This window comes from Chiroxiphia lanceolata, chromosome 6, assembly GCF_009829145.1.
Source record: "Chiroxiphia lanceolata isolate bChiLan1 chromosome 6, bChiLan1.pri, whole genome shotgun sequence".
Lineage (NCBI taxonomy): Eukaryota > Metazoa > Chordata > Aves > Passeriformes > Pipridae > Chiroxiphia > Chiroxiphia lanceolata.
The window spans coordinates 5,004,054-5,030,693 of record NC_045642.1 but is presented as its reverse complement, the minus strand read 5'-3'; the positions used below and the strand labels follow the sequence as shown (position 1 = coordinate 5,030,693).

General features: G+C 37.0%; 1 protein-coding gene across 1 annotated transcript in view; it reads left to right on the top strand.

Moving 5' to 3' along the window:
• Positions 1-26,548, top strand: part of LOC116789047 (golgin subfamily B member 1-like) — a 37,113-nt gene extending 10,565 nt beyond the window's left edge. The window contains 20 exon segments of the mRNA XM_032692370.1: positions 229-346; positions 875-966; positions 1,440-1,590; positions 4,652-4,761; positions 5,357-5,480; positions 6,328-6,458; positions 7,212-7,259; positions 7,546-7,655; positions 7,946-8,114; positions 8,441-8,545; positions 8,800-10,495; positions 10,498-19,328; positions 19,705-19,856; positions 20,526-20,685; positions 21,940-22,092; positions 22,623-22,790; positions 23,791-23,888; positions 24,216-24,350; positions 24,959-25,073; positions 25,874-26,548. Of these exon segments, the coding sequence (XP_032548261.1) occupies positions 229-346; positions 875-966; positions 1,440-1,590; positions 4,652-4,761; positions 5,357-5,480; positions 6,328-6,458; positions 7,212-7,259; positions 7,546-7,655; positions 7,946-8,114; positions 8,441-8,545; positions 8,800-10,495; positions 10,498-19,328; positions 19,705-19,856; positions 20,526-20,685; positions 21,940-22,092; positions 22,623-22,790; positions 23,791-23,888; positions 24,216-24,350; positions 24,959-25,073; positions 25,874-26,032 (12,825 nt within the window). The 3' untranslated portion in view covers positions 26,033-26,548.
• The last annotated feature ends 92 nt before the right edge of the window (positions 26,549-26,640 follow it).

Below are 26,640 nucleotides of genomic sequence, written 5' to 3'. Positions count from 1 at the left end.
AAGAATATATGAATAAATGTATAAAAATGGAATGGACAAAAAATGTTGATACAAGATGAAGTTTAAACAAAAATAGTACAAACTGATATTACCAGCATTCAAGAGTAAGTTTGTTAGAGATGAGCTACTTATTGCACTTTAAATATTCCTAAAAAATAAAAAAAAGGTTGCATTGACTTCGCTGTGCTTTTGCTGCATTTGAAAACCTGTAACTATTTTTTCTTTTAGTTTTCCTCAAAGAATAGTGATGTATCTGCCTTAAACAATCGTGTCTCAGAATTAGAAGTCGAAAATAAAGAACTGCAGTCAAAACTACAATCGTTGTATGAAATCAGAACTCACAATGGTAAAAGAAAATCTTCTTTTTCTTTTTTCACTTGATTCAAAGTAAAGAGACAAATGAATTTTCAGTTTCCAAGTGTACTTTTTTCTTAAGAAACAGATTCTGAAGTAACTTCATGCAGTTTTTAACAATAGCAGACAGTGTTTTAAGTCAGAGTTTCAGCTCAGCTTTGCCTTCGCTAAATCTACCTGTGCATAATTCTTGTTGTATTCAGGCTTAGGCAGAATAGGTGTAAACTTTTCAGGAAGAGGCATCTTAGGAGGAAAAATGGGACCAAATATACCTGGAATATTTATCAGCATGTATACAGTAAACTTTTGAGAGCAGTGAGTTGCAAGTAAATTAAGAATTATCTTTCCTTTTGTAAGGATTTGAGAGGGTATTTTTGCTTAAAACCCCAGGTAGTTTAAAGTAGAGCTCTGTTATTAATATTGCATTTGCTCTGAACTTTCATTTTGAATATTTCTTTTAAATTTTCATCTTCCATTTAATTATGTGTCCTACTGAACCAAATTTATTATGTTTTTGTAGAGGAACTGCTGAAAAAGCTGGAGGTCTATGAAGAGCAGCAAAGGAAGCTGCAGGCTGATCTTGATCAAGTTACAAAGAGAGCAGCTTCCCAGGTTAACTTGCAAATTGATTTGTAGGAGTTACTGATTAATGGTGCTAATTGGACTTTGAAAAGTGTCAGCTGGATTTTGGAGCTGAGAATTAATTTAGTGATAGATGGAACTGTCAGTGTCAGTAACTGTTCAGTTGGATAACAAGATGACAGCTTTTGAATTACTTAAAAAGATTAATTTCTACCTCCTTTGCCACGTACCTTAAATTACATTTTTCCAAGCAGTTTGCTATTTATTTAGTTATGTTTAACATGAGTCATCAAAGTATGGCTGTTATTTTGTAGGCAAAATATTTTTGATACTATATGAAGTGGTGGGGCTTGTTTTTCACATAATCAGTGATAGCAATTATCACTTTCATAGATTTCTTTTATGCAAAGTGGTGAATTATAATGGCTTATCAGCTTAAAGTATTATTCACATTTGCAGTGGGGTTTGGTAAATATATTCTAATGCACAATTTCTCTTGTTAGGCCAGTGAATCAGGTAGTGTGGATGAATTGCAGAGTCAGCTCTTGGAATGGCAGGAAAGTGTCCCAGAGTCAGAGGAGTCCCGAGATCAAGTCAGAGAAGAGAAATCTGCCATGGCCTTGAGGATGGCTCAGATTGAGGAGGAGAGAGAAGGTGAATTGTTTTATTTACAGTACAATAATCATATTTTTATATATATATGTATGTGTGTGTCTGCTGAGCTTCAGGCTGAATTGATAACACACCACCATGACTCATTTCTGTAGTCATATAATTTGTATAGTTAGTGAAATTGCTTAAATTTGCAATTTCTACTTTTTCTTGTTTCTTTGAGTTTGTTTTTCATACATTCATCTTTTTTTGAATAATTTTTATGAGTAGTTGTGCTTGTTCTGTTTGCCATCTGAGCTGCTGCTCTGTAAGACTCCTTGAACTGACCTCAAAAGCTTACGGTCAGCATATGATAAATAATAAAAGTGGTAAAAAAAACTTTAATAAAGAGTTCCCCATTGAAATATTAAAGCTGCCTGCCTAGAGCAGCTGATGAAGGTGTGGGGGACTGTAGTCTTGGTTCGAATTTGATGAATGAAGGTGTTGCTTTAGCAAAAATGTGCTTGAGATGGAGTTTCTCTTTAAGAAATTCCTTACTAATTATATTTAGAATATTCTATAATCTGTTAATAAGTGTCACTTGTATAGACCAGCTGAATAATATTAACTGACTGTGGCTTGGAGCTAGTTAAAAATATTAAATTACTTACAAAAATAACATTTCAAGTAATGTCAGGTTTTATAGTTTGTTAAATTATCAATTAATCAGGTGATGAGAAACTGAAGCAGTTTCTATTAAAACTTATAAAAGTCTGGTTAAATTTCAGGTAGTTTTTACTGGTTTTTCCATGCCAACTGGGTACTATATTGTAATTTTTGTCCTCTGAGTTAACTGTATGGGGATTAATGACAAATTTTAATGCACAGGGCCTACCATCATAATTACTGCAGTTAGTTAATTTGAACCTTCTCTTTTTAATTGCAAATTGATCATGGAAATGGAAAATAATTGAAGTTCAGTGTGTAAGCACAGAAATGTTTTCAGGATCACGACTCTTCTTTTTGAGGGATTTTGTCATGTGATGCTTTGGGATTGAAAGAGAGTAATATCCCTCCATTAAATCTACTTGTGGTGCCTACAGAGCCACATGCAACATTAATAACAGTTGTAAAATTTCCTCTGCCTCAGTCCAGGTTTAATTTTGCGTTTTTTTTTTTTTTTCCCCCTTGGGATGAGCATGACCTTTCTGTTTCTTTTTTTTCTGCCGTTCCTGGTGAGCCCTCAGCGTCCCTTCCCCCTCCACTCCTCCCTCTGCTGCGATTTGGGCAGCCAGGGACAACAGTTTCCCATCAGTTTTGTGCATGCAGGTTCCTGCAGCAATGGCAATTGTAATGTTCTGCTGTTGATTTCTTCTTTTTTGGCTTTTTTTGGGAGAAAATCGCCAGCAGTACCTTATAAAATTTGCCATTGATGGTATGTGGTTCTTAGCAACATGTTGTAACAAGTGCTGGGTTTTAACTTCAGTTTCTCCTGCCTTGCAATACCTGTTTCTTCTTTTGCATTAACCAAATCATCTCCATATTTCTTTTGTGGGAACAGCTGACTCCATATTTATATATTATCCATGTTGTATTTCTTGGCTTGCCACGAGTGGTTGTGACTAACAATGAAAATCACTTCAATATTTTTGGTAGTACTTGAAATCCAGTAATGTTTTAAAAAAACCCTCACACAATTATATTCCCTTCCATAAATAGCAGAACTTGGCTGCATTAATATTAGTTACCAATAATTTAAGCAATATATAACCCCACTACTCATGCCATCATGGTCTGTGACAATTTGCCATATATGACAGTTGTCTCTTTTGGGCTGCAGTGGGGAGCTGCAAAAGCTTAAAGGATGACAATATTAGTTACATTTATAAATCTGGGGCTTGTTTCCTCTGCAGATCACCAAAGATTGTGCTACTTAGCATGAATAGTGACACAAGGAAATACAGACAGTTAGTTTAAATGCACGAATCATTAATTTTTTTTCTTTAACTTTTTTCCACTAATCTTTTCTGACAACACATTAGGTGTGTCGTTTTGAAATATTACAGGAAGAATTTAAATCTATCAGGTGTTAGAGAATTGTGTGGTAATGAAATTCGTGGGATAAGTAATCCTTGGACAACTCAATTCAGAGCAGAGTATTCCTGATAGGCCCAAATCTCCAAATAGTTTCACAGATGCATCGACATAAGTTCCATGAATTTTGCATGCTGTGTGCACAACTGTGGATCGATGTGGTTAAAATCAAAGCCAAATTTGTAATTATCTAATTAATTTTTCTTTAAGTATGGAGCCACCTTTACTTTCCCTTCTTTTCCCTGGCTGTTGTGTTTTGTCTGCTTTGCATGAAACGTCCATTTCCTAATCTATTCCCCCAAATATGTTTTGTTGTGTCACAAAACAGATGGGAATGTCCTTTAAATGACAAATCATTTCTAACAATGAACAGGATGCATACCTAAACTTTCATATTCTCAGTTTATTCAGTGTGTTTATTTACTAGTGATTCTGTATTTGTCTTAAAAAGAGTGATGTAACTAATTTGTGATAAAGTGGTTTGATACCAGTTCGCAGTGTAACACATACTTGTGACTCCCTCAAATTATCTGGCTTTATAGCTCATACTAAAATCAAAGCTGGAAGGGACACGTCATTTCTATAAAAATTAATGTGATTGTTCAGATTATGCAGTCACCAGCTGAAAAAACTGTGGTTTTTATCACACAAATATATTTTAACCTGGTAAATTGAATTGAGGTGGAATTTGGCATTTTAATTTTTTTTTGTGTATTGGTATAACCTCACCCTTTCCACTCTCCTGTGTAAAGTCTTCATTTAGAGCTGGTGAAGAAGTGAAGTTAGACTTCAGTTTGCTTCTCCTTAGCGAGATACTCAGACTTTATGTTCTACACAGCAATGGAGGGAAATCACAAGGTGAACGCAGTGGATTTTAATCTTTAATCTTGTTCCTGTCAGTCATTTGTAGGGTCTTCACCCTGTCCCTGGTCTCTCTTCATGTAGTAGTGTCTGATATAAATGTAAATGCTTTCCTGTGGCACAAAACTGATTGAGGATGACTGGTTCTTTCCTGGCTGCTCCAATCCAGCCATAGTCTCAGGGCAGCAGGAGCTGGAGGAGGAACTGGCCACAGCTCAAGGAATGGGCAGGCTGCAGCAACCCAGGAGGAAAGGCAACCAGACCAGCAGGAAGCTTCAGGTGGGTGAAAAGAATTAAGTTTATTTTTACTTGTATGTTCATAAAAATATGGAGAGTGATGTTATTTATGTGGTGCTTTAGACTTCAAAACATCAAAGGCTTTTTTGGTTTAGATACAATCTATACAAATCTCTTGGTGGAGCTCGATTGAATGATTAGTACCTGTCCATTTAGGTGGATTTCTAGGCAGTTGGTGTGGTAACTTGCACAAAAAATGATAACTTTTGTAAGAATTAGGATGTCATTGTCACATCAACATATTGGAAGAATAATTTTATGATTAGTTAACTATAATATCTTTAGAAATCAGGGGACCAATTAAGGTATCCAAACATAGTTATCCATTGCCCTCTCAGATGCCTGAGGGTATTTTTAAAAGCTAGCAGATACCTTAAAAAACCTGTGAGAGACTTGGCTTTTCTGGAAATAATAGCTCCAATGTCCACAGTAATCCCCTATATTTGCATTTAGGCACCTGAATTGCTTGCTGAGTTTTAGGCCTTTTAATTGAAACTATGCTTTTAGTAACAGAACTGTTTTACCCTTGCTGCGTTTCTCCTTTAAATTCAACTTCATTCTCATGTTTTATGTGTAGGAAGAGTACAACTTCGATGGCAAACAATGCTTTCAGGAGCTGAATGTCACCTTGGACAGCACTGACTCAGCTGAAGGAGAGAACATGGGAGGTTGGTGGCCAGAGTACCCTTCACCTGATGCAGGTGTGACAGCGACTAGACAGTTTATTAAAGCATGCACACAGCATCTGTATTTTGTGGCCACTTTTTTTTTCAAATTCAACTAACAGCCCATTTGTGGTGTATTCTAATCTTTGTTGAATTTTTTTGGCTTGTGTTTTCTCCTGTTTCATTTCAAAGCATGTGCGTGCTGGATGAACTGCCTAGTTCCGCTTCAGTAGTAGCGTATGGATCTGGCTGGACACTGGGATTGGATGAGCCTTGGTGCCCATCAAATATCCTCTGTGGCAAGATCGTGGGTTTTTTTAAGTTATGAGTCTTGTACCTGTGAATGTGTTCCCAGTTTATATCACAGTTATGTCGCAAACTGGAATTGCATCCCATTGCTGTTTGCTTTTCATCCAAACCCACAATTCTTGATTTTTAATGCTGATGTTTTTATATCAGTGGTAAAGATTGCAAATACATCTCGTTGTTAAGATGGAATAGGTTCATTAACAAATTTTGATACACACCAGTTTATTAATGATTACTTAAGATCTGATCCTGCAAGTACCTGATTAACTTGTGGTTTAAGTAACATGAGCCAGACTATTGATTGAACCACAGTAATTGTGTCTCAATATAACAAGAATATTCCTTCTCTGAGTTCTTGAGCTCTGCAACTCTTTTGGTTTTTCAACAGTTAAGGGTACTTTTGCCATCTAAATTTTGGGAATGCAGGGCCTCAGACATTTCCACAAGAAATGGGTGAGGTCTGAGTGTGCCCAGCACTGGTAAGAATCATGAACAAAAAGCTGAAACCATTTCTAGACTTCAGGGATTTTAGTTGACTTCTCTTGAAATAATTTTTCTCCTTTGACTTGAGTAGGTTTACGGAGTGTGGTGGAAGAGTTGGAATTGGAAAGGAATCAACTGCAGGAGCAAATTCTCTTTCTGGAAGAGCGTTGCCAGGATTTAGAAGAGAGATTTCAGCTTCAAGGTAGAATGGAGGCTCTTCAGGTGAGCTTTTGAGTTGTGTAAACCTGATGATTCTAGAGAATCATTTTACTCCCAGTTTATGTTCTTACAATCATAGCCTACAGTATGACAAACATCAATTTGCAGCTAACAAAAATGGCTAAAGCCCAATTTATACTCATAATTACGTTGGTAGAGAGGTACACTTACTGCATTATGCTCTGAAGTTGAAACCTGTTGCTTTTGTTCAGCTCATGGAGAAACATGTTTAGGATTAAGCTTTTTTATTTGTTGTAGAAACATAGGAAAAGACTACATAATTTTAATTATTCTTTGTGGAGGCCTTTGTCAGAAGGTCCAGAATTAGATTTTGTTACTCCCTCTTCTTTACATCCCTCAAGTTTCTTTTCTGTGAGTGGTATGTCGTATTATATATATATATATATGCACATTTGTAGAAAAGAAAATGTATAGAAAAATAATAATTGAATATTTATATATATATACAATCTAAATTTCCAATATTAGACATATATTTATATTGTAAAATTATTCAGTGAAGACCCCACAAAGTTTTTTTCAAAGTAAGACTTAATATTGCCTGACTGACAAATTACAATGATAATTTGTGAACTTTTTTCACTAAATGACACATCTGATCTCTGACTCAACCACTTGGTGCATTACTCATAGTTCTTTATGAGTACATATATAAAAAAAATATGATTTTCAAGTGAAAGACAAGCTTATATTAATTATTACTTGAGAATCTTGTAACCAAACCTTTCAATACAGGTAACGTTTGGTGTAGAGGAAGAAGGGCAGCTATTGAGGGCTGTACAGGTGTGTTCTGCCTCCTCCAAAATGCCGCCTTATTTTCATGACTGGTGACAAGTGTGCCATGTTTGTCCTATTTGCTGTTGGTTCTGGATGTGTTTTGCTTTTGGTTTTTTGATTGCTGTTGAACAATTCCTTTAATTTTTTTTTTTTGTTGTTGTTTTGTTTTTGAATTGGTGCAGTGGATCTGACTAGAGTAGGAGATTTGTACTGTGTTTAAAAAGCCAGAAGAGCTGTGTGGATGTTAATTTTCTCTTCATTATGAATAATCTTTGTTATTATTTTGTTGCAGAATGAAAATGAACGTTTGCAAACTCAACTCACCCAATTACGCAACCAACAAATGCGAGATGTGGAGAAGCATCAAATTCTCATCTCTGGCTTGAATGAGCAGCTTAAAGGGTAAAATGAAGGTTCTTTACAACTCCAAGCATGATTAGCTTGCTTTTAAACTTCTAATGAGGAGTATAATCACTTAAAACACTTGAAAAAGATTTCATTGATTCATGTTTCTGTTTGCAATGATGTTACTTTTGTACTTGCAAGTTGTTTTCAGTCATAATATTTTTGTACTTGAAAGTTTAAATGGAAAGTATAAAAATAATTACTCTCTTAGAAAAACAGTTTGGGGCTGGTAAGTCTAAAAAAAACGTAAGCTTTGTTTTCAAAATGCCTAAATATTTTCTTCTTAGATTAAGTGACAGAAATAGTTTCCTTGAGAATTCACTTGGAGAAAAAGAACAAAAACTGTTGAGCACAACAGAAAAAGTGGAGCAAATTGAAGTTTTGAGGAAACTGCTTCAAGAAAAGGATCTTCTCAACAAAGAGCTTGGTGAAAAGTTTGTACACACTGAGCAAAAAGTAAGTTAAATTTATTAGCATTTCATGTATTAAAACTAATGAGCTTTAGCCATAACTTTGTTTTCCCAGTCTGAAGGTTCTGCTGTGTTTTTGCAGTTTTGTTCATTTAAATTTTTGCTTTAAGTTTGGTGTAAAGATTTCTTAGACCCGGCATAGCTTTGCATGAAAGTATTTACATTTTATTGGGGTGATAAGTTATCATGGTTTATTAACTTCGAAGTATAAACTTCTCTGTTGTGTAAACTCAATATTATGACTGGTGACATCAGAATTTTAATATAATTCTGTTTATTTCTATCGCATGAATTTTTCTTTTTGATGCTAAGCTGAATGAAGCCTTAAAGAAATGCAATGTGTATGAAGTGGAGAACACTGAGCAGAAAACAGCCATCAGTGATCTCACAGAAAAAGTTGCTACACTGAAAGAAAAGGTAACTCCTAAAAATAAAGTAAGAGAAGAAATGTTATAAATGTCAGCAAAAGTAACAGCATTAGCTGCTTTAAATTTTATACACTGAACCTTCTGTATGCAAAAACAATCTAAAGAATAACTTGGTTACCTTGTGATGTTACAGTTTGCTACAGGTTGTTACTTTAAGTACTTGATCTACACTCAGAATGTAACTTCTGTTGTCCCTCTAACATGTTTGAAATATTCTTGTAACATTATTTTCTTGATGTTTAGACCTTGAAACAAGGCAGTGTGGTGGAGTCAATGCAGCTGGATCTGGACCAGACCAATGAAGAGCTTGACAAACTGAATTCAAGCCATTTAGAGGAAAGATCTCAGCTCATTCAGGATCTCCAGAAACGTGAAAGAGAAATTGATAATCTTAAAGAGGCACTGGCAGAAAAAGACAGGGAGATGTCTGTCCTGTCTGTGAACATGGCAGAATATTCTGAGCAGGTTATGATCCTGAAGCACCAAGTGCAATGCAAAGAGGAGGAATTGCGAGGGATGGAAGAGACTTTGTCAAAGGCTGAGAGGGAAACTCATTTACTGAAGGAAGTACAAACAGCTGATATGAGAGATGCAAGTGTGAAGATCTCTGTCCTTTCTGAGCAGAGTAACGCAATGAGACGAGAGCTGGAGAGAATTAGAGCTGAGAATGAGGCTAAAACCAAAGAGAATGAGGAATTAATAAGACAAAGCACTGAGAACAGCATGACAATTAAGGATCTCCGAGTTGAAATCAAGGCCAACAGTGTCGCTTACAATAACAAACTTGCAGAGTGTGAGTCACAAATTACTTTGCTGAAAGAACAGATTAGTAAATCATCTGAAAAACTACAAGAAACTGAGGATAAACAAAGAAAAGAAACTGAGTATTTGAAATCTCAACTTGAGGAAAATGATGCTCTGAAGGAAAAATGGAATAATTTGCTTAAGGAGAAAGAGAGTAAAGCAGAGACACTTGAAAATGAGTTAAAATCACTTAAAGATTCATACAACAAACTGGGTTTGGAAAATGCTAAAAAAGATGAAGAGTTGTCTGAGTTATCCAGGAAACTTGTAGAACATACTGAACATCAGGAAACAGTAAAAAAAGAATTGCAAGAGAAACAAGAGCTTGTTATTTCCTTAGAGCAGAAACTTGGGGTTTTGGAGCAGCAAAATGAAGAGACTAAACTTAAATTAACTGGAGATCTGAAAGCCAAAGAGATGTGTTGCAAAGAACTTAATAACCAATTAAATGAAATACATAAACAAATTAACAAACTGCAAATAGAGACACAGGAGAAAACTTCAGCTAATAACCAATTACAGGCAGATCTTGAAGGGAAACAAGGAAAATTGGCAGAGCAAATGAAAGCAAATGAACACCTGAAAAAAAGTATAGATACCATGGAAAAAGAGAAGGAGCAGCTCATCAGAGAAAATGAGAATTTATCCAAACTCCTGGATGTAAAAGAGTGTGAATTATTAAAGAAAACCCAGGCTGTGGCAGAAATAGAGAACAAGTTGTCTGTTAGCACTGCTGAGTACGAAAAAACACTCTCAGCACTAAATTGTGATAAAAACACTCTGGCAAAAGAGATTGAACAACTTTCAGCAGCTGCTGAGCAAAAGGAAAGTTCAGTTGTGGAACAGCTGCGGGAGAAAACAAAGGAATGTGATGTGCTGGCTGAGCACTTGTCTGAAAGCAAGGACCAGACTCAACAGTTGCATGAACAAGTGCAATCACTGCTCATTCAGCTGCAGGATATTAGAGGTGAAGAAATAAAGAAAGGAGAAATGTTAAATAATAAATTATCTGAATGCAGTGGCCTAATCCAAGAGCTCAGCCAAAGTAAGGAGCAGAATTTACTCCTGCAGGAACAAATTCGAAGCATAACTTTGGATTTTGAAACTGCAAACAGGTCTCTAGAAGAGAAAAACCTTCAAATGATTTGTTGTGTAAGGAAATAGAAGAGACTAAGCTTTGTGTTGTAGAGTTGCAGGGTGAAATTAAAAATCTTAAAGATGAAAAGACAAATCTGTCTCAGTTGGTAGAGGAAAGAGACCTCGCTGTCAAAAATCAGGGTTCAGAACTTGAGAAATTCCAGACGCAAGTTTCTGAAAAAATGGAGGAAAACAGAGTGTTAAATAATCAGCTCCAGCTATTAAGCAAAGAAGTGGAGGTGCTTAGGCATGAAAAAGAGAAGTTTTCAATCTTATTAAATGAGAAATCACGTGAATGTGAATTCCTTCAGTCTGAAATTACTTCAGCAAAGCACCAAGCACAAACAGCAGCTCTAGAAAATGAAAAATTGAAAGCAGACATTGAAACAGTTAATGTTACAGCAATGAAAAAGTCGGAGGAAGTAGCTGCTTTAACTTCACACTTATCCCAACAGAGTCATAATATTTTAGCTCTCAAGGACCAAATTGATGGCCTGTTGATTGAGAAAGAAAACTTAAAAATGGCCTTTGAAGAAAAAGAAACTCTCCTTTCTGAAAAGGAGGCTTTGATTAAGCAAATGAAAGACAGTAAAGTGGCAGGAGAAGGGCAATACATGCAAATCATTTCAGATCTGCAAAACCAAATACAAACCCTAGGTTTTGAAACTAGCCAGCTCAGAAACACAGTGCAGGAAAAGGAAAATGAATTTAAGAGGCAAGCCCAAGAATTAAAGTTATTAAAAGATAAATCTGAAGAGTCTGATGTACTTAGGATTCAACTGTCTGAGAATATGGAGGTTATTTCTGACCTTCAGAGTCAGCTTAAAAACCTGACAGAACAGTCATCTCAGTTGAATGATTCAATTGTACAGAAAGATACATCTTTAAAGCAAAAAGTAGATGAATACATCAATTTAAAAACACAGTTTTCTGAGGTACAGGAATCTTCTGTTTTGCAGGAGAAACAGTTACAGCTTTTAGCCTCTGAAACAGAACAGTTAAAAGTACTTGTTTCAGAAAAAGAATCAGCCATCAACAATATTTCCATATTCAGTGAGAATTTAAAGGTGCAACTTCAAGAGAAAGAAATTGAATGTGATGTCTTAAAGAAACAGGTGGTGGAGCTGGAGGAAGTGAGAGTGAATTTCCAAAGAGAAATACAGCAGCAGAAGAATGTAATAATTGAGATGGACCAGTCCTTATCAGAAAAGGAATCCTCTCTTATGGAAAATGAAAGTCTCCTCAAAACTCTGGAGGAGAAAGCAAAGAAAGATGAAGAGAAAAACAAATTTAATTCTCAGCTCCAAAATCAGGTACATGAACTAACACAGAAACTACAAAAATCTAAAGAACTACTCCACGAGAAAGAAAACACCGTTTTATCTCTTCAGGAGAACATTGAAGGACAGAATGAACTGAGAACTGAGTTGAACATGGCTCTTGAGAAAAAAGAAGAAGTTATTGCTGGACTCCTTAATTCCTTAAAGGAGAAAGATGCCAGGGTACAGTTGTCAGAGAGCAACATTAATGCTCTTTCCAGTGAGATCGAGGTTCTCAGAGAAAAATTAGAGAAAAGTGCAACAGCCATGAAAAACTTCACTGAGGAATTTCAGGAAAAGAATGAGAAGCTTGATATTAATCAGAAAAAAATTGATTCATTGACTGTTGAACTTGACTTTCTCAAAAATGAGCACCAAAAAGCACTAGACCGAATAAACACACGGGAACAAGAACTGCAGCAGAAAGAATTGGCTCTGGAGTCTCTGCGTGTGAAGTGCACTGAGCAGGCAGAGAACTTGGAAAGTTTGAGGTTAGAGTTGGACAACCTAAATTCCAAATCATCTCAAGACTGCCATGACAATGTGGTTTTAATAAACAGTCTCCAGTGCCAGGTGGAGTCTTTAGAGAAAGAAAAAAATCTGTTACAAGAAGATGTTGGTAAACTGATGGCTGAAAACACGCAGCTTGGGGCATCTCAGAGTGATCTGCAAAAGAAATTGGAAGAGCTCCGGGAAATCCAGGAAAAACTAGAAACCAGTGAGAATTACTCAAGAATGCAGATTGATGCTGTCAAACTGCAGATGAAGACTGAAAAAGAGAAGTTACAGATGCAGGTTAGTGTGAAGGGTGAAGAACTTTCTAAATTAGAACTTAAGTGTGAAACTCTAGAACAAAGTCTGCTTGAGTCAGAAAACAAATGGGTGACAGAACTTGATAGGGCAAATTTGCAGAATAATAATCTTACTGAGCAAGTGAGCAGTTTAGAAGGTGAAATGAAATCAAAGGATAGCAAAATCCAGTCTTTGCAGCAAGAACTGGATCTTATGAAAGAGAAATTAACTCAAAGCTTGTCTCCATTACTTAGTAGTAGGCTTTTATGTACGGAAAAAAACGCACAGACTTCAGATTCTGAACTGAAGCCAATTGATAGTAAAACTCAACTGGAAAAATTCTCTGCTCTGATAAATTCAATTCTGAGCAAAGAAACAGAAGGAGAGCAACTGCAACTCCTGCTTTTAGAAAAACAGAAAGAAATAGACACCATGAAAGAGGAATTAAAAAGTATGGAGTCGCTTCAGAAGCAGAAGGAGGTGCTGCAGAACGACATGGAAAAGATGAAAGGGGAATACACATCTGAAATGGAATGTCTGTCCAAAGAAATGCTCACACTCAAGGAAACATTATATGAACAACAGTCTCTCTTACAAGAAAGGGAAGAGTCCTTTGCAGAAATAAATAAGCAGGTTGAATTTCTGCAAGACAAGATAAATAAATCAGAAGAAATAATAAAAGCCAGTCAAGAAAAGCTGCAGATTGAAGGTAAAGAAGTAGCAAGTCTCCTTGAAGAAGTGGGGGAAAAAGATCAACTCATCAAAAACTTAACTTCCCAGGTAAATCAGCAGAAGGATTTAATTTCTGGTCTGAGCCAGCAACTGAAGGAAAAAGACGGTTCTGTTACTCAGGTCATGGAATCATTGTCTAATGAAATGCTGAATTTCTCTGAAGAGAAAAATGCATTAAATGCCAAACTGCAAGACCTTGAAGCTGTTCATAAGAGTTCTGTGGCTGAGCTAAACCAAGTGCTGCAGGAACTTGAGGTTTGCAAGAAAGAACTGGACCATAATCAGGTTCTGTTAAACAGTAGAGAAGCTGAGTTTAAGGATTTAATGAGTGAAAAAGAGGAGATGCAGTTTAACCTCGAGAAAATGGGCAAGGAAAAAGAGAACCTGAAAAAGAAACTTCAAGCAGCACTGATAGTAAGAAGAGATCTAATGCAAAAAGTTGGAAAACTAGAGAAGAGTAGACAGGAAGAACTAGAAAAAGAGCAAAAAAAAGGAGAGGAGCTGTCAAAGAAAATTAATGAGTTAACAGGCAAATTAAAACTAATTGAAGGACAAAATAATGATTTTGAGTCTCATCTTGGCACTTTGAAGCAACAACTTCTAGATAAAGATGCCAAAATAAGTGATTTAACTGAAATGTTATCTTCAAAAGCTTCTTCTTTAGAGGAACTTCAGCATAATATCACAGAGCTAAATGATGTCATTGCTGAAAAACAAAATGTTTGTGAGCAGAACCTAAAATCTTTAGAGGAAAAGGACTGCAGGCTTGCTCACATGCAGTCTATGCTTGATGAAAAAGCAAGTGCATATGAAAAGGAACGTTCTCAGCTGCTCTTAGCTCTTGAACAGGTGAAGTCTGAACTGAAGAAGAAGGAAGAATCGTCAAAGAATTCCAGTTTAGAAGAACCTGGTTTAAGTGCTGGGGACAGGAAGGAGTGTCTGGACCCCAACAATGACGTTGATGTCATGAGTCAATTAAAAAAAGAAAAAGAAGCTTTACAGAGGGAGCTTTTGGTCATGAAGGAAGATATGAGAAAATTTCAGCAAGAAAGGGAAGAGCACAGGAAACTTGCAAGAGATTTTGAGGAACAAAAAACCCACCTTGAGCAGCTCAAACAAGAACATTCAGTGGCAAGTGAAGACACTGAGATAAAAGAGCTAAGAAGTGATTATGCAAAGCTTGAGGAGGAAACAGCAATGTTAAGGAAAGAACTGAGAAAAATATTGCTGGAATTTGGTGATGAAAGAGAAGAAAAAGTCAACTTAATGTCTTTGAGTCAGCAGGAGCAATGTCAGGGCAGCTTGTTGGAGGACATAAAGCAGCTACAGAGAAAGCTGAAAGTGTATGAGGCTGAAATTGTAGCTCTTAAGACAGTGCTTGAACATGTGAATAATGAGAAAGAAACACTTATTAAAAAAGGTGAGGACTACAAGCTGAGCCAGGAGGAACTGCAGAGGTCAAGAATTGAAGCTGAGAAGGAGGTTGCGGAAAAGAATGAGGAAATAGAAGCATTGAGGTGTTCACTTGCGGATTTCAAAGGTAAACTTGATTTGGAAAAGGAATTATTAAGCAAAGCTGTTAAGGAGGGCCAAGATGAAACCCACAGTTACAAAACAGCACTGGAAGAAATGAAGAGTGAAAAAGAAGAACTTCTCAGCTGCTTAGAAAAGTCCAATTTGGAACTAATGAATATGAAAAAGGAGATAGGACGTTTCAGTGAAGAAAACAAAAGTCTCGTGCAAGAGCTGTGTCTGCTGCGTGAGAAGGCTGAGATGAGTAGACCTGTGGTGTCTGGCAAAGAGCTTGAGGAAGAAAATTATACTGAAAAGGAGTTGGGAGAGGTTGGTTCAGAAAGTAATTTCCTTGAAGGGAGGTTAGAAGGTAAAGACACCATTTTTCAACTATCAGAGGCTGATTACTCTGGGAAAACTAAACTGAGAGAAGCAACAGAATGTGAAATGCACAAACAAATGCAAATGATGGAAGAGCCACTGGGAAAACCTGCAAATATAAGTGATTCTAAACCCCAGGAGCAAAGAACTGTAACAGAAGATAAATCCAAAGAGCGCCTTCAGAGGAAACTACAGGCGGCTTTAATATTGCGGAAAGAAGCCATGAGAGAAAATAAATGTCTAAAAGAACAGCTCGATCAGCTGATGTTGGAAAAAGAAGAGCTGATGAACAAGGCAGGGATGCTGGAACACTTGTTAGAGCTTGGCAGAGAAAAGCAAAGTTCAAGTGCTGTTGCTCCCTTGGCTGGAGAGGAGAGCCTTGTCTCTGAAAACGCAAGGCTGCTGACGGAAAACGAGAACCTCAGCGCGGCATGTGAAAGTCTGAAATCCACCATGGAGTCTATAGTTCAGGAAAAAGAGGCCTTTTCTTTCCAACTAAATACCTTAAAAGATTCTCAGACAGTTGAATTGACAGGCTGGAAGGCTAAACACAGCGAATTAAAGCAGGAGTATGAATCACTTCTTCAGGCCTATGAGAATATCAGTAGTAAAGTGGCAGAGATGAGGCAAGTTATTGATCTCAGTAGGAAAGAGAAGCAGGAGGCTGTTCAAAGACTCAGGGAAGGAGAATCTGAGAAGGAGGCTCTGGAGAAGCATTTACAAAATCTCATGGACGAAAACGAGGTTATTAAGAGTCAACTGAAACAACTCAGTGAATCCAAGAAAATGGAAGTCGATGAATTGCAAAGCAAAGCAGAAAGGCAGATCCGTGAGCAGGAGGCAAGGATGCAAGAACACCAGAATCGCCTTCATGAGCTCACTGAGCAGAACCACCAGCTGATGGAGGAGAATGAGCAGCTGAAACAAACTTCTGAAAACTTAAAGCAGGCCTTAGAGAAAATCCAGAATGAAAATGATGTCCTTCATAATAACATCACTGTAACTAAAGCAGCCCTGGGAGAGCTCCAGGTTCAAATGGAAGTGTACCAAAATGATACACAATCTAAAATCAGTGATGCATTGTGTGAGAATGAATCACTGTTAAAGGACATTAATGTGTTAAAGGATAAACTCTCTGAAAAAGAGCAAGATGTGCTTGTCCTAGAACAGGAAAGAAAATTAATTTCAGAAAAAGCACAAGAAACTGAAAAATCTTTGGCCCATAAAAATCATTGTCTAACAAAGCTGGATATGGAGTGTAAAAGCCTTACACAAGAAATTGTTAGTCTAAATGAAAAAGTCAAGATTTTAGAGGATGATAAATGTCTGTTACAGGAAGAATTAGAAAATGTACAAGAAAGTTCTTACAAAGTAAAGAATGAGAGAGAATTTCTCGAGACAGAGTTGCTTAATCATGTTAAAAAAGTTGATCATCTTACTGATAGAATGAAATCAGCACAGGTGCAGAATAACTTGCTATTACAGCAGCTGGAAGAATTAAAGGCAGAAAAATGTCATGTGGTTAAAGAAAAGGAAGAACAGCAGCTCCATCTTGTAAAGATGTTTGAGGAGAAGGTGAAAAGTGCTCAGAGGGATAACAGTGGAACTAAAAGCAAAACAAAAGAATTGCAAGAACTCTTAAAAGAGAAACAACAGGAGATCAACCATTTGCAAAAGGATTCCATAAAGTTCCAGGAGCTGATCCTGGACTTGGAAAGATCTGTGAAAGTGTCACAGTCAAAAAGTGAAAAATTGGAAAAGGACTTAAATAATGCATCAGAAAAGCTGGTGAAATCAAATGAAGAAATCCATCATCTCAAGGGGAAGTTTTCAGCACAAATGGACTTGTTGAATCAGTCAAAGAATGAGGTGGACAGGCTTAAAGATGAGAATCTAAACTGGAGAAAAGAACTTAAGAAGAAGGAAGAAGAACTGCAACTCCAAAAGAGAGAATATGAGAGAGAATTGGAATTTCATCTTCAGCAACTAAAATTGCTTCACGAAAGGGAGTTTTCAAACCTAGAGGAACGGCACAGCGCCCTTGAGAGAGAAAAGGATCGGGCAGTTAGTGAGATCCAGGGTTTGCAAAAGGAAATCAGCACTAAAGACTCTCAAAACAAGCAACTCCAGGTGGATTTGAATGCAGCCTTGGCACGATTAGCTGCTTTTACAAAGTGTATGTCCTCTCTTCAGGATGACAGGGACAGGGTCATCACTGAGATGAAAACCTGGGAACTGCAGTTCAAAGAGGCCATCCAGAATAAAGAGAGACAGATAGAAGACAGTAATAAAAGAATAGTGGCCTTACAGGATGAATTGAAAGATAAAATGACTCAAATTCAAGAACTGAATATCAAATATTCTGTAGTAGAGGAAACAAAGGATGAACTGTACTTGAGGCAGAAATCTGTTGATATGCAGCGCTATGAAGAGCTCTGCAGGATAAAGGAAGAAAACACCTTTTTTTTTAACAGACAGCAAGAGTTGGAGAGTGTTCTTCAGTCCAAAGAAGAAGCTTTGCAAGCACTCCTTAAAGAAAATAATTCTCTTAATCATCTCATAGAGAATAGTAAAAGTACAGGAAGAGAGATAAAAGCTCTGGAAAGTAATTTTACTAGACAGGAGCAGGAATTGCAAGAGCTTCTAGCAGAGAAGGAAAAGGTGAATGCTGAGTTGCAAAAGCAGATCACCATTTCTGAGCAAATGAAGGTCATGCTAAATAATAAAGACAAAGAAATTTCCGTACTCATTTCCTCAAAAGGCGATGAAATTTCGGACTATCTGGTTCAGGTACAGACTCAACACAGAAATCAAATCAAAGAATATGAACTTCAGTTAAGGTCTTTGCAGATGGACAGACAACAAGCTGAGGAATCCTGTCAGAGGATGGAAAATGAACTGAGAAATCTCCAGGTGAAAGCAGAAAAAGCAGAGCAAGAGAAGGCTGCCATTGCCAGTGAAATAGATGCCTTTAAAAAATCAATGTCATCTCTTCAGAATGATCGGGATGAGCTTTCTACCAAATACAGAGAGCTGGAGCATCTTCACCAGGATGTCTTAAATCAGAGGGACAGGCTTATAATTGGCAATGCAAGTGAGAATAATGCTCTGAAACAGGAATTAAGGATACTCCTCAATCGAATAGATGATCTGCATTCTGAAAATGCAATGCTGAGTGCACAGCTCATCAAGTACAGGGAAGATCTTAATCAGGTTTTGTCTCTGAAAGATCATCAGCTGAAAGACTTACTGAAGCAGAAATTAGATTGTATCAAAAGCCTTGAGCATGAAAAATACGATCTTCAAAAGCAAATAAAAGAAATGCAGCTTTCCAGTGAACTGCAGAAGGGGACTGCTGTGTCTTTGGAACAGGAAAATAAAAAGTTGGCATCTAAAGTAAGTGATTTAGAATCTCTAGTTGCCTCCTTAAACAAAGAGAAACTTGTTTCTGAATCTGGAGAGAAACTGCTAAGTAGTGACAGTGTTCAGAAAAAAGAGTCAAGTGGACAGCATGGAGAAAACATTCAGAAAAAGGTTCAAGAACTCCAGAAATGCAGAGGCAGAAATGTAGGTGAGGAATCCAGCAGGACTCTTTTGACACCTCAGTATGGAGATAAACCTGGTGCTTTTGCAGAGAAGGTGCTGCTGGAAGTTCAGTCTCAAAACAGTGAGCTGAGGTCCCAAAATGAGGCCTTTGGGAAGGCAATGACTGCTCTGCAGAATGACAGAGATCGAGTCCTAGAGGACTTGAAGGCACTTCAGAGCAAATACACAGCTGAGCTCAAGACTGAAAAAAGGAGAGGAGATGAACTTGAAGCTGAGTTGGAGGGGTTTAAATTACATCTCATCAGTATCCTCAAAGAAAATCCTCTTCTGCATCGGGGTGTCTTTGATGCTGCAGATAAAATTACACTTGCTCAGATTGCTGGTGAAGTTGGAAGTCTCTGTAGGACTTTAGTCAGTCGGGACATGGAAGTGAGCAGGCTCTCATCTGAATGTGGGAATTATGTCCAGCAGATTGAAGCATTTTCCAAGGCTATGGCCAGTCTCCAGAATGACCGAGACAAATTGCTGCAGGAACTCAGCAATCAGAAGGTAACTTCTGAAACCAGACAGGGCACAGCCCGATATCCCATTGATTGCAACAGCATCAATGAGAGAAATTACTGTCAAAGTAATTTGGATGTGCCTCAGAGCAATAGGGTAACACTTTGGTAAGTTTTAAATAGCCACATCACTTTGTAGTTTTATTCTTTGTGCAGGGAATGCTTTGAGACATTGTGGATTCTGAAGTTTAACTTCGTAGGTTGTGTAAGTGCTATGATAGCACTGTGTGACTAAAGGCGTGTTTACAATTTTGGGGGTTAGTTATCCTGTTAAATGGAGCAAATGGGGAAAACCAATATTCTGTAATCAAACTTCAACCATAGAGTTTTCACTCCAGTTCACTAATGATGTTTATTAAACGTAGGCTAAGGAAGGAGCCAACCTTGCAGCTGTGGAAATAACAAAACTGAAGACCAAGGTTGATGATTTGGAGAAGGCACTGCATCAGACAAAAGCCTTCCAGGCAGAAACTGAGAGAGAGATCACATCATACCAGAATGAGCTGGCTGGATTAAGGTATGAATTTTAAATTTAAACAGTGCATGTGGTTCTTGTTTAGAATTCATCACCGACTTCACAACCCAACATAAAACTGACACCCAGAACTAGCAGGAGGCAGGATAAGAATGTTTGTAATGTGTGGCATCAACTTCCACGGGATTGTCTTTGTGCACAGTTTTCCTTGTGTTTTTGTGTCTTTTGGTTTATGTGAAGTTTCAAAGTCTTATTTGAATGATTTCTGTTCTGTTGGTGACTTGGGTATTTGGAACTACAGTAAAAGAGTATGCTTGGTGTGGAATAACAATAATTCTGTTTGAATTTGAGGCCATAGGCGGTATCCTGGTGCCTCACTTCATTTTATGGTCCATAGTGCAATTTCTAGATCTCTAATTATAAAGTCTTTGTAAGGTATTATTTATCTTACACTACAAGTTTTTAGGGGAGAGGATGTAGATCAAAAGGCCAGCCCCACATTTCTCTGTAAATGTGAGCAAATTATGAAATACTCAAACCTCATTTTAACTTGTAGACTTAACCAGTGAACAGCATAAATATATATATATGCATATTACTCTTCCAAAATTACCATTATTTATTACAGAAATAACAGTAAGTACAGCTTTATCCTTTTCATTGATTTGTATGTAGTGTATAATTCTTTAACATACAATATTTTATGTTCAGAATGGAAAAAAACCTCCTCCTCTCTGAGTCCCAGGCACTGAGAAATCAATGTCAGATCACAATTGCTGAGAAAGATCAACAGATTGCAGAGCTACAGAAGCTGCAACAAGACATGATTGTTATGAAATCAGTCCCTGCTGGCAGCAATTATCCAGTCAAGGTAAAGAAGTGGAATGCAGCAGGAATGTAGAATGGAATTTAACAGTTTATTGTGTTGAATTTGCAGCCTCAAGAGAACTATGCAGCACGTGATAGCAATCTGGCAAGTGTTATCTTAGGTTAGTTAAATCCAGAATATAACAGGAAGAAGTTAAAAAAAATTAAATGGATTTTTTTTTCAGATTTATTATGGCTGCAACCTATTTTTAGGGACATGCTTTTTAAGAGGAGCAAGAGGTTGGTAGTTCACGCTGACAACAAATTTCACAATTTGTGTAGTTGGTGCAAAGAAATTTTAAAGATCTAATAAAATTCATTCTTCAGAGCCTAAATCAGTGTCTAATTCCTGCAGATTAGAGCAGGATCTAACTGGGGGGAGAAAGGGGAGATGTCCTTATGGAAGTGCTCTTGCCTTTCCCCTGAAGCAGCTGGAATTGGCTTCTACCAGGAACAAAATCCTGGATTTAGAAAGGCAGCAGCTGACACCCAGTCTGGCAATTGCTGTCTGCTTTTTTAAACTGTCATTAAAGCTTCAAGGAAAGTGGTTTTTTAACTACTATTCCTATTTCCCTTTTCTGTGCCAAAGGAAGGAATTTTTAATTTCATTAGAACCAACATTTAGTTGGTCAGGTTTGAGTTTCATATACTGTTCATTTTCTGTGATTAAAATCACAAATAAGAGCTATTGAACAGTAATATCTGTGGGTTATGGAGTATGTGATAAAAATCTTTATTTCAGGATTATGTGGGTAAAAAGATTCCATAAAGCATTAGAGTTAAAGAAGGCCAAAGCTGTAAACTGATGATAAGATCAGGTGTGTTTTTCTTTTCAAAATGGACTCTTTCAGCTTAAAATCCATATTTCCAAACAGCTATTCTGCAGGTCATGAATACAAGACATTCTTAGCTTGAAAATAATTTTTGAATAATAATAATTTTTGAAAGGTATTTTATATTAATATGTTTCTATTTTACCACCTTTCTTTGTGCCTCGCACTATTTGCAAATTAAAAATTAAGGCGGGTTGCCTTTTCATGGTAGTTTTTTATTGTTTCTTAATGCAAATATTTAGGTTGAAAACACTATATATTAAAAAGACCCCATCTTCTACTTAAAGTGTCTTGCAAATGTGGTGTTACGTTGTGAGAAGGGTATTATATTGTGCAAAGGAAGTTCTGTGTATTTAGTGTTGGAGTTGTGTATTATTTAGAGAACTCCTGTACCGTTTACCCTGAATATCCTAATACTTTTTAAGGCTTTAGAAACTGCCTCCCTTGCTGGAAGTGGAGATACACCAGAGGAAATCAAACGTGTCTTGGCTGAGAAGAATCAGCTGCAGAATGAGCTGCAACGCTGCCTCCAGGAGATCCACCAGAAGGACCTGCATTTCCAGCAGATTAATTCCAAGGTAATTTAGAACAACAGCTCTGATCCTCAATAGCGCATGCCAGTCTGGGCTGGGATCACACAGAAATATTGATAAATTGGTGGTGTCTTGCATGACTGACAGTTAATTTTACTTTAAAACTCAGATTCGTCCAAACAACCCAGTTGGCTCAGACTAGAAATTGCAAATTAAATGTCAGTATTATCTTCTGTCAAGCTCTTCTGACTTATTTGACTGAGACGTTTATTTGACTCTGCATTCTAAAGCTGTTGATGAGGCACTGTTAAACTTCTACTCAAAATATTTTTCATTATAGACAGAAACAGGCTGGAACAAGATTTTTCCTTCTGGTTTGGGTATTTTGATGACAGGGGAAATCAATGCTCACGTTTCTTTATTTGGTCTCATAAAACAACTAGTTAAACCTCAGCGAAACTGTGACCTTGCCAAAAAGTTTGTGCAATTTTGAAACAGCCGGTCTCAAATCTGTAGGAATTTCCTGGAGGAGCTAATTCCTAATTTTTAGTTCTTTAAATGTGAATTCCTTGCAGGTTGTGCAGTCAGCAGAGGAGAATGCTGTCTTGTCTGCCCAACTGAAGACTCTGTCTCAGACTCTGAGGGATAACCAGCTTCATTACACTGATCTGCAAAATCGGTATTTAAGGCTGGAGAGGGAATATCAGTCAGTGCAAGTGGCATCTTTTCAAGGCTCGGTTCAGGTAAACAAATTTATGGAAATACTTTTAGGGTTTTTTCTTCTGTGCTTACATATTTCATGCCAGAAATTCACTTTTTGTTGTACTGATCCAGTCCTTTTGCTAGCCCTTTATGTGTGCTGAACATAACTGTCTTTACTGTTGTAAAGCTGGTTTAATTTGACTTTTCATTTAAAGAAGCTGTTTATACATGATTTTTCTTTTGTTTTGGAATATTTTTTCAGTTGATCCACAACTGGCAGAGGTAATTGAATGATCAATTATCAATGGATCAGGAAATTTAGTGTTAATTTCACATCATTCATGAATAGTTTTGCAAGGTGTTTGAGTAATATTTTCAGAAGTGAGATTTATATCACCACTTCAGCATTTTGGTACCGTTTACCAACCCCTCATACACATAGGTTGATAATAACAATATAACATAAGGTTATTATTTGAGGGCTGGAACTAGATGATTTAAGGTCCCCTCCAAGCCCATGCTTTATGATTCTATCATTATTCCTTTGTGAGATTTTAATTTTTAAAAAGCTTTCCTGTACTGCCTTGGCTATTCATTAACAATCAGTTAATATAATACCCTAAAATAACATATATGGATACTTATAGTAAACAACCCTCACTCTTCCATAAATGGGAATAAACCCAAACAAGGAGAACTATAAATTAAAAATAAATGAATAGCTGCAATATTTTGAAACTGTACTCAGTGCTGCATTATTATGTGGATATGGATGCATTTCTTTCCCCTCAGAATTATTCAGAGATTGCTGCAGTAACAGGTGTACCTGTATCCTTCAGGTCCCACAGCATTCCTCAACTTTCTGTTAGAAAAAAGGCCTGGAAAATTTCAGCTCTGGAAATCAAAAAATTAAATGACACAAAGAATTATTTGTTCCACTGTTTTGTGGTGCTTATGGCTTCTTTAATTGAAATAAAGACTTTTAGCAAGTAGAAAAATGATGACTGGCTTTTTTTTCCCCCCTCCCTTAATATTTCCTAGGATGAAACTAGAGCAGAAGTTCCCCCTGGAGCACCACGGGAAAGATCTGGGATTATTGTTGAGATAGACAATATGGAGCTAAATGAGCTCAGGAAAAGGTCAGGACTCAGAGCATGTATTAGCAATATTGTTTTCCTGACAGCTGTGTTGTGAGTGTGAAAGTAATGCTTTTGTATCCCTCTAGGCATTTGTGTGGAGAAGGAAAAGAAGTGGATTTACAGTGGATTAAATAAAGCATAAGTCATATCCTTGAATTGTTACCATCTGTGGTTTGGTTTTGTACCTTACTTCATTTCAATATAAAGCTAGAGCATCTTATTATAATTAAGTCTGTCAGATAAAGGAAGATTTCTTAATAAAAAAAGAGCAAAAAAGTCATTCTTTAAGTACATAAAATACTAATTTCAGGTTACATTTTGTCCTAGGCTTGCAGAGACTGAGCAGCAGTATGAGTCCCTGCAGCAGGCTCTCTCCCAGCTGACAGAAGCACTGGCAGAGGAGAAGAGCAGGAGAGAAGCTGCAGAAGAGGCTCTTGGGCTCTCTGAAGAGACAAGTAACAGGTAAAATACCGTGTCACCTTATTTGTTTGCCTTTTATTTTTATTGAGAGGTTAGTGATAGGTTTTCCTGTGGGTGTTAGATTTGTGAGCAAATAATAGAACAAACAGATAATAGAACCACAATGCCCGAAGCAATGGAAATCTTTGTATAACTGTGTAAAAAAAAGCTAAGTTTAACTCTGGATGAAGAAAGTGTTACAAGCTTTGGATTTTTTTTCTTTATTTAATTTCATCTGTTGGGCTCAGTGGTATTTCTTTTTTTCCAAGTTAGAAAAAAAAAAATCACATATACAGCTTTAGCAGAGCCACTGGTTAGATTTAAAATATCGTTATCCATCTGCCTACATAAAGTATCCCTCACAACCGTCATCTGAAAATCACTATTCAGTCAGGTAGTAATTTTGGTGTTTATTCTGAATAAATGAAACATCTTAAGTGTAGATTGTAAATAGAGACTGAAAAAGACCTGGCAATATAAAGTGAGTCTGACTGCTCTGTGTGGAGACCTTCCCTTAGTAATATAAGAATGCAAAATAATGTTTTTGTGTGAATTCAGTACTTAAGAGGAGATAATTCAGTACTCCATGTCTCCCTGTAATTTTTCTCTAGGTTTGAAATGAGCAGTTACAGATCTGTACCCACTGAATACACTGTCCAGATGGAAACTGAGGAGGAGAGGGAAGCCTTAATCATCAATCCCAGTGAACATGTTGTTGTGAGAAAGGTAAGGAGATGAAAGCTTTCAAAAGCCCTGAAGTACCAGCTACTTAAAAAGGGTGTGCATGTTGTATCCTGCTGGTTGCGTACTAGATTGAAATGGCACAGCTCATGATCCCCTTCATGCTACTGCTTTCTTTTTTCTGTCTTCCCTTTCCTATATCTTATTTTCAACTGTCATTCATTGTTGGAGTGCAGATTTCCCTCCTGAGTGACTGGAAATCACTGATTTTTGGTTGTCCCCTTTATGTGTAAGCAGTGGCACAAGGCAGCTACTTGTCTGATGTGCCTTTGCTCTGAAAAGCTGACTGAAGTACTCTGTTTGGTATCAAGGGGCTGGGCAGGCCATCATTCAAAGCAGCAAACTACTTCTGAAACTCCATTTCACTGAAAAAACATCTTTAATTTCTTTCTCTTTGGGCTGTGAGTCAAATACAAGCAGCTGTGTAAACTGCATCATAAGACATATTACCTGTGTCAAAATTAAAATGGTAGCAATCATATTTGTACTACACACGTCCATTAAATAAAATGTGCATTGCATTTAATTATGTGCATACACAAAATGCAGTATGCATCTCTAGTATGTCTGTGTAACTGCATAATACACAAATATCTGATATTCATTCCTCTCCCCTTTTAATAATGCTGGTTTTTTGAACTTTAAATTATTTATGTTTTTATAGCCTGTGGTGTGGCATCAATTGCTATGTCACAGGTTTACAGTGCCTCAGAAATCCAAGCTGCAGTGGAGCTTCTTGTTCATATTCATGATTATTGATATGGAATTTTTTGTTTCCTACCCAGATGAAAGGAGGAGCCCTTTCCCTCCGGAGGTGGCTCCGAGGGCGAAGCCTTTACTGTTCCAAGCTGCTGACTTCCCGAGCAAAATCTCGCTATTTATTCTTCGCTTACCTGGTCACTCTCCACCTTGTTGTTTTCCTGTGCCTCACTGGTGTCCTCTGAATACTGCATTTCCTGGGTGGATTATTTTGGTGTGCCAATTTAGGATAATAGACTCCTCACATGCTGCTGTTACACTATGCACTGGACACAGTTGTAAATATTCCTGTGACACTACATGAATCTTGAGCTTCTCCAATGAAATTTGTCTTTATCACACTTTGCTCCAAAGTTGACTTGAATGGCTCTTTCACAGTGGAATATTATATTTGCTAAGGAGAAAATATTCCCCTCTGCCCTCTAAAGAAACTGCTGCATACAAGTTATTTAATATTGTTTGTGAGTACATAATGATTGGTTACTACTGAATGGGTTGTAAATGATATCTTTTCTATACAAATTTTATTTTAAGAGTCAAACTATAAATTTCAAAGGAATATCAAGCTATTACTGTGTATTGGCTTCTTGATTATCACAAGAAGTTTTATAGAGTGCAATAAAGGAAGAACTACTGAATTTTTGATTTTCTTTGGTTGCTTGGGGGTTTTTTTGGCTGAAAATAAAAGAATTAAGAAGGTTGTTCTTTGCCATTCAGTTTGTGCCCAGTTTTGTGTGTGGTAATGAGGTAAGCTGATGATTAAAGATCCAGTAAAGATTAAGAATTGAGATGA